This window comes from Brachyistius frenatus, unplaced genomic scaffold, assembly GCF_029030835.1.
Source record: "Brachyistius frenatus isolate BFR_SWC_R1_liver_20210118 unplaced genomic scaffold, ASM2903083v1 Contig_12, whole genome shotgun sequence".
NCBI classification, from domain to species: domain Eukaryota; kingdom Metazoa; phylum Chordata; class Actinopteri; family Embiotocidae; genus Brachyistius; species Brachyistius frenatus.
Window position 1 is genome coordinate 1,696,288 of NW_027210611.1, and position 13,040 is coordinate 1,709,327.

Here is a 13,040-nt window from a genome sequence, read left to right on the forward strand (position 1 = left end):
CTATTAGTTTAAAGATGGCGCAGCCCGGTGTTTTACTCACGCGACTGAGAGCGCTGTGCAACGTTGGAAAATGCGTCCAAACCGGCAAAACAGCGTCCAGCTGGAGCAGACAAACGCGGTGGTATGGGACCAAACCTCGGAGCTTTCAGGAACACGGAACATTGGACTCGCAGAGTAAACGAGGTGGGTGAAAACAGCTGACGGCTCACCGCGGCGCTAAACCTCAAGGGCATCCATCGTGCAAAACGCCGCATCAGTCCTGCTTTTATTTTTTTGGGGGGGGTTTCCTTTAGTATTTACGTAAGGCCGGAGTATTAAACCGTGGTTGACCTGGATTTGTGTTTGACCCTTTTTGTTTGTACTGTTTAGGCAACGGTAGCTCAAACCTCCTGAATGAGTTTCCAGATCCTAAAAGCCTCCTGAACAACACGATCTCCCGGTCACTGGGGGTCAACGACCTGTCCCGGCTCATCCACTACAGCTGCACGGAGCATGCGGGCGTTAAGGTCAGACCAGAAAGCCTTTCTGCACCCAACGCGTCTCCCCAAGAGCCACAGTCGTTTGTTGAATTACCATTGTGACTTTGTTTTTTTTTGTTTTTGCAGCAAGCCACTGTCACGCTGCTGTGGCCCTGCAAGATTGAAGAGGAGGGTTTTGCCTCCAAGAAGATCGACGCGGAGCGATTTGCTGCCGCTGCCGCTTGTTTCAAGCTCAGAGTAAGCTGCTGAGAAAAGGGTGCACGGTTTTGCGTTTTTTGTCTCGCTCAATCTGCAATAATATTTGCCCCCTCGTTTACCCGGCCATTCCTTCGCTCCTTGTGCACAGGAAATGGGCGTGATTGGTCCAAACAACCAGCTCCCTCAGAGGAGAGCTGGCCGGGGGAGAGGGGTGCCACTTTCACTGCTTTATGACGATGAGGGCGACTGCCTGACGGATGACGTCCACGTGTCCAAAGCTGGAGCAGTTGACGTGTCGCCTCTTAAAGAGGACGTCTCCAATGTCTCTGAGGCGCTCTCCCTCTTTCCACAACCTAAATCTCTTCTGACAAAGGTCATCCAGGTGGCCACATCGCCCAACAGAATCTGGGTTGGTGCCGCTCTTCCTTTTCTATTATGATATCGAAATCACCTTTGACTCACCCCGTATTTTAAATGACCCCGTAATTGCTCCGCCACAGGAGCTAATAAAGTTCAGAACGACAGGAGGGAAGCAGAAGAAGTGTGAGCTGAAGCTGCTCTGGCCCGAGGAGATGACGTTCACGGCCGTAGCGACCAACCGAGTGACGGCGGAGAGGAAAGCTGCAGCACTCGCCTGCGTGAAGCTGAGGGTGAGGGTCGCTTTGGAAAAGTTGCGAGAGCTTCTTGAGCTGCATGTTAGGACATGCGTTAAGATGTGTATCGTGCCGCCCGGTTTCAGGAGCTGGAGCTGCTGGATAAAGACAACAACCCTCTGACTCACGCCAAGTACCATCGAGAGAAGGTGAAGGAGGCGGGAGAGAGGGAGAGACGTCCACTCCCGCTGGAAATCCCTGAATACCTTCAGCAAAGCATGAGAGAGTATATCGCACAGGTCAGTTCTCCGCTGATGGAAGAAAGATTAAAAAATGGTATTTAGAGCTTATTTTTCTTTCTTTTCTTTTTTTCTTTCTTTTTTTTTTATGATTGTTCACTCTATGGCTACAATCTGTGGGACGGGAGCTGTTTTTAAGTTTTTGTACGTTGGAGCTTTTCGTGGTTTGGGACCGACCCCTTAGTCTTTTATCAAGGGATTCTAAATGCCACAGCAGACTGGGGCTGCGACAGTTCGTTTGTGTTGGAAAATTTACTCGGGAGGCTTGTTTCAAAATCAAACACATCGGACATTTTATTCTCGCAAGAAGGAGCAACTACATGCACCCTCAAAGAGAGGTGTCCAGCAGTGCTCCCCCCCCCAGCAGTCCTCTAGCAGGGCTCTCCCCAGCAGGGCTCCAGCAGTTCTCTACAGCAGGGCTTTTATACAGTTAAAATTAAGTTTAAACAATTGACAGTCACCCCCATTCCTTTTGTATCTGCTTTCGTATGGTAATAGAGTTGGTTGTAGGTCACAAGATAAGGACACAGGGAGTCGTCAATTAGATGCGGAAAGAATCACTTGCAAATAAGACCGAAAACAAAGGAAACTTTTCGGAGCCTGCTTGACAAAGAGACTTTCCGGAGCCACAATGCAAACGAGGCAGGGACAAATCCTTTTTTTTGCTTAGACAAACAATTAAAAAAAAAAAAAAAAAAAATGCTAAACCTTTGCTGGTGTTACTTAATTGAGGATTTGTGCTTATGTTACAAAATCCAAAAGTAAAAATTCGGTAAAATAAAAATGTTGTAACAAAAATGTTTTGTTTTTTTCCCCCCACATATTCTTCGTTACTTTGTTACCGCTCAAATGTATCAGCAGTGACAGGTATCCCCCCAAAAAAAAAAAATCACGTGAAACTTGTGTTAAAAGTAACAACTCATTTTCCAACAGTACCCAGTGGCAGCAGAAGTCCAGAAACTGCAGGAGGAGGACGGCGACGAAAGAGGACAGCAGACCTTAAACCAGGAGGAAGAGGACGACTCTGTAACCGACGCCATCACGGGCAGGAAGTACAGGCCGCTGTCTGAACTGGAAACGCTGCAGCTCAACATCCACCTGCAGGAGGATTGGGAAACGGCAAACCCCAGACTGGCGGTGGCGCTCCCAGTCGATGCCCACCGTCAGCGCGTGGTCTCGGCTGTGAAGTCCTCCAGAGCGGTGGTGATCGCCGGTGAAACGGGATGCGGCAAAACGACACGGATCCCCCGCTTCCTGCTGGAGGAGCACACGAGAGGCGGCGCGGGCGCCCAGTGCAACATCCTGGTGACCCAGCCCCGTCGGATCAGCGCCGTGTCGGTGGCCCAACGCGTCGCTCATGAGATGGGACCAGCTCTTAAACACTCTGTGGGCTATCAGGTATGTACAGGTTTACGTAATATCGTGATATTTACCGTGTTAAATCTGTTGGACTTGAAACAATTCGTTTGATTTTTGTCAATTAGTTCAGGCTTTTTAACTTGAAGATGTCACTTTGGCTTTAGAACATTTTGACGTGCATTTTTGAAAATATTCAGACATTTTATAGACTAAAGGGTGAAATACAAAATTAAGAAAAGTATTGGCAGATTAAGTGATGAAATTAACTGTTGATTGCAGCCCTCATTTTATTGCTTTTGCTATTAAGGCGAGCAGCTCTTATTCCAGTGGCATAGAAGTAGACATGGCAAGAAGAGAAGTATCTGAAACAAAATCAAGGATACCTCTTATACTTTTGAGTAGTTTGTTTTTCTTCGATTGACATATTTTAATAAAAGTAATCGTATGTTTTTTTATTATTATTCAAAAATTTTCTTTTGAATGCATTGACCGTACAGATTACATATTAAAAATAGTTTGTAATTCCCCTTTTAAGTCCTTTTTTTTTAATTGCAATGCTATGTTTAATTACAACACTTTTTGTGCACTTTTGGTACAATCAATCTTCTCCGTACAAAGGTGAGACTCGAGAGCCGACCCCCAGAGCAGAGCGGAGGAGCCATGCTCTTCCTCACAGTGGGCATCCTGCTGAGGAAGCTGCAGTCGAACCCAGGCCTGAAGGGAATCAGTCATGTGGTGGTGGATGAGGTCCACGAGCGAGACATAAACACAGACCTGCTGCTTGCCTTACTGCGCTCCAGCTTAAAGGAGAACCCCGACCTGCGAGTGGTGCTTATGAGCGCTACTGGGGACAACCAGAGGCTCGCGAAGTACTTTGGAGACTGCCCCGTTGTAAAAGTGCCGGGCCTCATGCACCCAGTACGAGACAGATACCTGGAGGACGTTCTGAAAGAGATGGGACGTCCATCGCTGGTCCGAGAGAGAGGGGAGACGGACAAGCAGGTGAAACTCAAAACCTGTCGGATTTCTGTTTTGTTCTCAGATTTAATCCCACATTCAGTAGATTTCTATTTTTTTTTTTTATCTTATGAGTCTTATGAGTTTGCATCCTGTTTTCTTTAAGGGAGGATTCAACGAAGCCTCACCAAATCCAGATTTAGTAGCTGACGTTATCGAGCACATTGACAGACATGGAGAGCCAGGTAATGCTTTAACTTAACAGGACTTCAAATCATGCCCTTTCTTGTCGTGTTTGAAATTTTGTCTTCCAATCGTATTTGACAAAATTGCTTTCTCCTCATTCTCCAGGTGCAGTTCTGTGTTTTCTCCCCGGCTGGCAGGACATCAAGGCGGTTCAAGAGAAGCTCGAGGAAAAACGACACTTTTCCTCGGGCTCACAGATGATCCTGCCATGTAAGAAAAGAACGGACAGATCGGCTAGAACCAGTTGAGAAGAATTTCTGACCCCTTGTCAAACTTTATTTAATTTCTTCCACTTTCTTTTAGTGCACTCTAGTTTATCAGTGGCTGACCAGCAGGCAGTATTCCAGCACCCCCGACCGGGCCAGAGGAAGATTGTGCTTGCCACCAACATTGCCGAGACCTCCATTACAATAGATGACATTGTTCATGTGGTGGATGCAGGAACTCACAAAGAACAGAATTATGACCCACGGACTAAGGTTAGTTTGTAACATCTAACTTCTGATTTGGCTAAATGTAGTAATAATCCAGCTAATCATACATTTATTTGGTTTGCCAGGTCTCCTGTCTGGATACAGTTTGGATATCCCACTCCAACGTCACTCAACGAAAAGGGAGAGCAGGACGATGTCAACCCGGACAGTCTTATCACCTGTTCCCAAGAAAACAGCTGGAATCCATGACTCCCTTCCCCATCCCCGAGATCCTACGTACCCCGCTCGAGAGTTTAGTGTTACAGGCCAAAATCCACAGTCCCAACTGCAAGGTACTACAATAAAACAGTGGTTTTTTTCTGCTTTATCTAACCTATTTGTAATCTTTCTGTCATATTAAATTATGTCCTGTGTCTTTTTTTCTTCTTTTTTCTATTTGTGGAGGCTGTAGATTTCTTATCCCAAGTGTTGGACAGTCCAGAACAGGAAGCTGTGAGAGATGCTGTTCAAAATCTACAGGATATAGGCGAGTTACTCACCAACAATGACCCATGTTCTGCATTTTGGGGCTAAAGTTAAAACATAATGTTTGCCTTGAATTGATGTCGCTTTCTTCCTTTTTACAGGAGTTTTGGACAAGACGGAAGCCCTGACTCCTTTAGGAGAGCGTGTTGCCTGTATGTCATGTGACCCACGGCTCGGCAAAGTGCTGGTCTTGGGTAGCATGTTCAGATGTGTTCTGCCCATGTTGTCTATAGCTGCCTGTCTCACCAGAGACCCGTTCTACAACAGCATGCAGAACAGAGCACGAGTCAACAAGGTAAGCTGTTTTGTCAGATATCAGGTAAGTTTTTTTTTTTTTTTAAAAGTACATTCGACTTAAATGTAATACATTCAATCGTCTGTGTTCTGTCAGGCTAAAGAGACTCTTGGTGGCTCGAGCCACAGTGATTATTTGGTGTTCAGTCGAGCTGTTCTGGGCTGGAGGCGACTTCAGCAGGGGGGCAACAGAGATGAAAGAGATGAATTCCTGGACAAACACACTCTGTCCAAAGCCGGCCTTCGCTTCATCAACGGTTGGTTTTATCCTACATTTAGACATTACCAAAAAAAACTTTTTAGAAGTAAAAACACCTTTTTGTGAAATTGCAACAGTCACAAAATGATTCCTGTTCTTTATTCATCCTGTTGCAGGTCTCATCTCACAGTTCAGCGAGAACCTGCATGAAGCAGGGCTGGTTTCTCGAGCCAGTGAGTGCCAGCGTCACACTTCTTTCTACAACGAGCACAGCAACCGGGATGAGCTGCTTAAAGCTGTGCTCCTGGCTGGACTGTATCCCAACCTCATCCAGGTACATGGTTACCGCCCAGAATTACCTTGTACAGCTTATTTACAGCTGAGAGAACTGGCAGTTATCTGAATTGGTATATACTGTGGTTCTTATATATGTCTTTACTCTCTGTTTATGAAGTCATGTTATTCCTCTCCTGTAAATTCTCATATAGTAAAAAATTTCCTCTTGTTGTTCTATAAAACTTTTCCAAAAACCTACTACCACCTCTCAGCTTGAAGCTGTTTTTAAATTATGGTTACCACAAATACTGCGTGCTGAGATGAAGGCCAATTCATGGTTCCATACTACAATTTTAAGGTCGTGTCGATCTGCTACGTAGAAGCGAGCCAGATTCCGTTGGCTCCCCCCATCCAAAGTGCAGTGGGCGAACTTCCCATCGATGGTTTGAGCACCATTGATGGAAAGCATTCACAAATCAAAGCACCGCCAAAATCCAGCTTCATAGAGCTCATGACTGCATGTGATGCACATTATCACTTCACAATAGTGGGCGTGGGTGGGGGCCTAGTCATGAAAGTGAAGGTGGCATATTCAAGGAGAGGGCTTTCACTGGGGGCTTAACACCGTCGGTGTGTCCTTTTGACTCTTTTAAAGATGAACTACAAAGGTGTGAAGTGGAAAATATCTTCACACACTCGCACCTAGAAATAAACATCTGTATTGATTACCTGGCGCATGTGCAGTCGATGCACTTGAAGTGCGTGCGGTCCACATGGACCCTCAAGAAACTGGATAGATCATTAAATTCCTCACGTTGACCCGAGCTGATGTGGAAAGCATGAATTGGAGTTACGTTCCAACTTAACATAAATTCACTGACTTTGTTTTCAGGTGAAGAAAGGTGTCGTGACCAAAGGAGGACGCTTTCGTCCTAATAATATGTCTTTGCGCACAGTCAGCGGACCAGTTCTGCTTCACCGCTCCTCAGTGAACAGGTTTGAGAAAATTCCCAAAAATTCAACTACAGCACATCTTGACTTGCACAACGTCTACGTAGACTTTATGTCTGCCTTTCTGTTGTAGAGGAAAAGAGAAGCTCCCCAGTCGTTGGTTGACCTTCTTCAGCGCAGTCAAGTCCAACGGGAACGTTTTCATCAGAGACTCCTCTGCAGCCCATCCACTCGCCCTGCTGCTGCTTACAGACTGCGACATCACGGAGACGAGTAAGACGTTTACTGCTGTCCATGCAGAACAGTTTAATAGCACAGGCTGTCGGGCAGCCGCAGTGTTTGCCGATGTTTGGGAGTGTGTGCAGGATTGGAGGACACCTTCATGCCTGATAATCAGACCAAAATGGTGTTGGTGTTTTTATTTTTTTTTACTTCAATGATCAGTCTGAGCAGTGTGTCAGATTCCTGGACAGTTTAAAAAAAAAAAAAAAAAACAACATTTTTTTAAAAAAGCATTTATTCACGGAGATGTTGTGTTTTTGATTTGACACATTTTTCTGCCTTGTCAAACCTACGCGCCTCATACTGCACTACATTTAGTTCAGAGGTTTCAGTATGTTATGCTAACAACAGCTAATGTAGGCTTGAAGCTTCATCTGAGGAATATTTCTAAATTGAAATGTGTGTCTGCACACTACATATTTCTCTGGAAGTCTGTTTTTTTTTTTTTGGCTCTGGCACAGAAAGTTGACATCCCCTTCTTTATCTTTTATACAAAGCTGATTTTATTTCAGTTTTTTCCCAAACCAGGCAAAAAAAAAAAAAAAAAAGCCTTACTTTCTACCATTTAAGTGTAAAACAGTGCTGGCTAATGCTTTTGTGTTTACTTTATGGAATGCTCACAGACTTATTTGCCCTAAGAGCACAACATTTGGTTTATGTACCTGTTTGTCCTGTGCATTAAAAATACATTTTGTAACATCTCCTAACCATCAGAAAATATAATTCCCCTCTTGCATTACCAGACTTAAATATTCCTCTTCTCTTTGTTCTTCTGTCCCAGTGAAGGGAGACAGAGTGGAAGTGTCCTTTCCTGGACGCTCTCTGGTGCGCTGTGAGCTGTCGGTAAAGACGTGGGAGCTGCTGTGGGAGCTCCGCACTTCCATTCAGACCATGCTATACCGAAACCTCAACAATCCCGGGAACGCAAACACTAACTTTTTTCAAGACGGAAACCTCGTCTCTTTACTCGTGGAGCTGCTCAACAACACCGAGCCACACCGCTTTGCTGAGAATCCGAACGGCGACAGTGAGGTGGATTAATAATGGCGAGTGTTTTCCGGACGTGTACGTTGGATCTGCTGGCTGGCACAGAGGAACCAAAGAGGACAAGGATTTGTCGTTTCAGAACGGTTGTTGATGCTCTGATTTAATTCTTAACTCTTTCTGGAGCAGAAATCCACAGTGGACTGTGATGCTGTTATGTTTTTTTTAGGAGAATAATGGGCTCCATTGTAATGTGAGGAAATCCATTTGGATTGTGGACTTTTCATTGTATTATATATCATTAATTGCTTTCTCAAAAGCAGTATTTGTTGGATGTTACTCTAATGAGTAAAGAGAAAGGATGACTGGCCAGAGGTCAATGACATGGACAGAATGCAGAACATAATGTAATATTTATTGTAACAAACATTCATGCCACCATGAGGAAAATTAAAGTGAGATCAGAAAATAACTTTTGCCCTTTTGTGTTTTTGTTCTTAAGAAAAGTCTTTCATGAATTTTGCATGAAAGCTGCTCAGGCGCCTCAGTAATTCTTCACTGATGTCCCGCGAGGTCATAATCAGAAATCTGCAAAAGACGTGGTTAAAGACCGAGTGTAAAGTTGCATTCAAAGTCCTTTTTGAAATTCATCTTTTACTTATAAAACAGGCTATAAAACCTACCATATTGAAAAACTTGCTCTTTATTTAGTGAAAACCTTGTATTGACTCTGTGCTGAGCCTAATGTTTGACTGATGTTGTATTGTACCTGATGTGGTAGGTTCCTTCCTTTTGTCCGTACTCACAACCAGGACTTGCGAGCACTCCAGCTTCCTCGAGCAGTCTCATACAGTAGAACATATCCGGTTGCAGTCCTACTTCCTATATCCAAAGATGATAACATTTTATGGCTCATACCACAGACACGTGACCTTTTTTTTTTTTTTTTTTTTTTAAATGAGTTGCATTAATGAAGTCATGTTGCTGTGGTTCTGCAGTGTGTACTTCGTTCTGTGTGACAGTACTGTAACCTTGGCTTTCTGAATGGCTTTAGGTGGGAGATACACTCGGGGGAACGCAAACGCTCCTCCTTCCACTGGTTGGCTGCTGAAACCCGGCAGGCTGTTGACAACCTCGTAGGTTCTCTTTACATTTTGAACTAGCATGCTCCTGATGTGCTGGGTCTCCTGCAGAACACAGAACCGTTTTCATTGCATGTTCTAGAACAAATGAAATCTAAAATTCTTTATTAAACGCTCCTGGGAACCACACAACGTTATCTGCTCTATGGCATGACAGAACTGCATTTCTCAGGTCTCACCTGATTATGGAGGTGATAGGACGGGTCTCCAGGCTGCGGAGGGTTCACCATCAGATCGAGGGCAATCTGACCCAACACAGGCGCACAGCTATCTTTGGAGAACAGATTGTAGATGTATTTCATCACGGCAGGGTCCAGATTTACGAGCTCAACATATCCACCACGCAGACCACACCTGGTGGAAGAGACTTGCATGTAGAATCATAACGGTACCATCCGATTGGTAGCTTTCACTTGCAACAGATGGCCGGCTGTCACTTGTCATGTTACAGTTAACAACTACGCTCTGTTAAGCAGGCAATGCGAAAGCTGTAAAGGAAGTGGCGTTCCACTAATTTAGAAGAATTTCACCTGGCCTGGAAGGATAATCTATCATCTAAAAAAAGGCTCTTCGTAAGGCCAGAACTGCGTATTATTCATCACTAATGGAGGAAAACGAGAACAACCCCAGGTTTCTTTTCAGCACTGTAGCCAGGCTAATGGAGTCTTCAGCTCTCTTCAGTAATGATGTCATCAACTTCTTCACTAATAAAATTGTTACCATTAGGGAAAGAATTGGACATACCCTTCCTGCCACTGTCACTGATATATTGCTAAGCACAGCAGCCCTGGAAGCGACCGTGGGACCGGATTTGTACCTTGAACATTTCTCTCGTGTTGAGCTATCTAAGCTAACCGCAATTATTTCCTCATCTGGATCATCTACCCGTTTCTTTCTAAACTCCTCAAGGAAGTCTTCCCTCTAATTACTACTTCCATATTAGATCAGATCAACCTACCTCTTTCAACCGGTTATGTACCACAGGCTTTTAAAGTGGCTGTAATTAAGTCTTTGCTTAAAAAGCCTACTGTTGACCAGGCTCCAGCTAATCTCAGAGATCTTATAGAACCATATCATCCTGACAGAGCACTTTGCTCTAAGAACGCTGGCCTGCCTGTGGTTGCCAGAGTTTCCAAAAGTAGAATGGGAGGCAGAAAACTTACTCTCCCATGAAGCCTTTGGATGTTGAGTGGAAGGATGCCAGCTCCACTGTATCTGAAAGAGGAGGCCCCATATCAGCCAGAACCCTTTTGTAGGAGACAAACTCACTGTTTTCCCCGTAAACACAGTCCTGATAGACCTGAAGAGGAACACGTACAGCCATAAATTGATTTACACATGCTTTCAGATTTTTTTTTCCCCCACCATATGCTGGAATAGATAATACACAGTAAGATATCCACCTCATCAGCCAGAAGGAAGAGCCTCTTCTCTGAAACAAACCGGATCACTTCTTGCATTGATTTTCTGCTTTGAACAAGACCTGCAGGCAAGGTAGCATGTAAATAGTTGTATGATAGGCATTCTCAATATATATATATATGTGTGTGTGTCCCCATGCTGATTGGACTTTTCTACCTGCTGGGTTTCCAGGGTTGATGACATACAGAGCTACAGGGTTACTGTCTCCTTTTGCAGATTCCAGCGCTCGCTGTAGCTCCTCCACCTGCAGCGCCCAGCCCTGCTCCTCACTGAGGTAGTAGGGGATGACAGCGGCTCCCAGGCTCATTATGGACAACGTCATGGTACAGTAGCATGGCACTGGAGTCAACACACCTGATCTGGGTGAAGTCTCACTGTTCACCAAGACATTCAGAATGTTCTAAGCACAGTACAAAAAAAAAAGTAAATTGGATTAACTTGAAGATTATAATTCACCAGAAAAGGAGACCCGGCAGCACATAACATGCAGTAAGACAGTAACAATGACGTTACCGTGAGTGACCACTGTGAGCCAGGGCTGATGTAAATGTTTTCAGGGCTAGATGGAACCCCACCATCTCGTCTAGTTATGAATTCAGAGATTCTGTGGACTGTTTCTGATATACCTGCTGTAGCAGTATACGAACCTGAAGGAATAACAAAGATGCTGTTAAACTCTCACAAAACATGCAGTCAAATATACTGCATGTTGGCATGTTTAAAACATGTCTTGGATACCTCTATCATTTCTTAAAAGTAGAACTACAGCAATTCAATGGTCAACTGACAGAAAATTAAATGGCAGCTATTTTCAACCTGTCAAAATGTAAACCGATTACGCTTAGGAGCACACGTGTATGTGTGTAGGCGTTTACCCGTGTGCACATGACACGTTAAGTAATTCAGGGGTGTGCCCTCGACACGCCTGGCTTGACCAGGCTAGATAACTGTAAAACGTAATCAACTAGGATGCACTGACAAGACTAGATCAAACCTCGCTTTACTCTTTTATCCTAGATTTCCTAATTCTGCTTTTGTCAAACATCCCCATGATTCATTTGTTGGTCTGCAACACTGGCTATTGGGAAGTAATAAAATATGTTGTTTTGTTTTTATTTTTATTTAAGTGAACTGATTGTTTTACATTTTTACCATAATACCACATCCACAACCCTTACCCACGCTCCCTCCAACACAACTCCCAAGCAGCGTTTGAGCCCTCTGTCTGACATCCAGTGGCAGTTTGTCGCTTTTCATAAGCTGAGGGTAAAGACAGGCTGCAAGAACCTGCGAAACAGAAGAAGAATGAGATTTGTAGGCAAAAGGAAATCCAGAAGTTTGACAGTCTTTGAAAGTCACAAATTACCTGTCTGACAAATGACAGAGGCTTCACACCTGCCCTATGTGAGTCACCCCAGGTGACATCTATCACCTCTTTGTAGGGCTTTCTCACTCCCTGTGCATAGGAAAATTGAAAGTAAAATCTCCGGATATCACAACACGTTACAAAACAAGTCTAGCCATCAATATATCCATCACCTTTGAGAGAATTAATTTTTTTCCTTACCCGTCTGAGCTCTTCCTCAATCTGGTTTGCTCGTCTTGCCAGGACTGCATACTCTAACTGCTTCATGTTCTTCACATTCGGGCCGATCTCCTGCAGGACAGACATTTCTGCAACTTCACTTCACTTCTATCAAACCAGTAGCTGTGTTGAGGGAAGCTGATCTGAACTGTTTCTCATTGCTTGGATTGATGCAAGTGAAATTATTTGGTCATAGAGAGGTTTTCTAGTTAAAGATATACATGGAAGGAATGCGGTAATATGTGTCTTATTAACAGACTGTGCAGTCTGCGGCCAGTCAGCTCTTGCTGGGTGTCATTTTGCTTCATTCATTCACTTCCTTCAAAAACACCAAGTGAATAACAATTTACTTCTTTGTTACATATTAATTTTTAGTCCTGACCATGCATGATAGGAGAAATTAGAAGTATCTTCTCTCAATAATACATGTTTATAAACATAGGAAATTTTGACAGAGATGTGAATTACTCAACACTTTAGTTAGATTTATAAACCCAATAGGTAGATAGGTAGGTAGGTATTTATATTAATCCCCGAGAGGAATTTTTTTTTCGCTACAGCAGCATACAGAAGCAATAAGATAATAATAGAAATAATAGAATAAAATAATCAAATAGAATATAATATAATAATAGAAAAGCAATAAAATAGCAGTAATAGCAGTAAAAAATATAAATAGAAAATATAAAATGCACAGTATATACAGTACATTATATATCTATATATATATTATATACAAACAAACCAAGAAACACAGTCAACAGTGTTATTGTACTGTGATGGATTTTGCCAGAGGTGAGTTATTGTACAGTCTT

General features: G+C 43.6%; 2 protein-coding genes across 2 annotated transcripts; one reads left to right on the top strand and one right to left on the bottom strand.

Annotated features, from left to right (window-relative positions):
- The first annotated feature begins 14 nt into the window (after positions 1–14).
- Positions 15–8,577, top strand: dhx30 (DEAH (Asp-Glu-Ala-His) box helicase 30). The gene is made up of 19 exons (XM_069692082.1): positions 15–183; positions 370–506; positions 606–716; positions 826–1,086; positions 1,178–1,327; positions 1,417–1,569; positions 2,503–2,967; positions 3,547–3,930; positions 4,052–4,130; positions 4,237–4,341; positions 4,435–4,610; positions 4,691–4,897; positions 5,010–5,091; positions 5,192–5,385; positions 5,482–5,641; positions 5,760–5,917; positions 6,752–6,855; positions 6,944–7,083; positions 7,874–8,577. The coding sequence occupies exons 1-19, from the start codon at positions 15–17 to the stop codon at positions 8,131–8,133; spliced, it is 3,495 nt and encodes a 1,164-aa protein (XP_069548183.1). The 3' UTR covers positions 8,134–8,577.
- Positions 8,543–12,623, bottom strand: LOC138617265 (alanine aminotransferase 2-like). The gene is made up of 11 exons (XM_069692083.1): positions 12,208–12,623; positions 12,007–12,096; positions 11,819–11,927; positions 11,154–11,287; positions 10,797–11,040; positions 10,622–10,701; positions 10,382–10,518; positions 9,398–9,572; positions 9,108–9,263; positions 8,846–8,958; positions 8,543–8,664 (listed from the first exon to the last, which is right to left on the bottom strand). The coding sequence occupies exons 1-11, from the start codon at positions 12,310–12,312 to the stop codon at positions 8,574–8,576; spliced, it is 1,434 nt and encodes a 477-aa protein (XP_069548184.1). The 5' UTR covers positions 12,313–12,623; the 3' UTR covers positions 8,543–8,573.
- Positions 12,624–13,040: the final 417 nt, after the last annotated feature.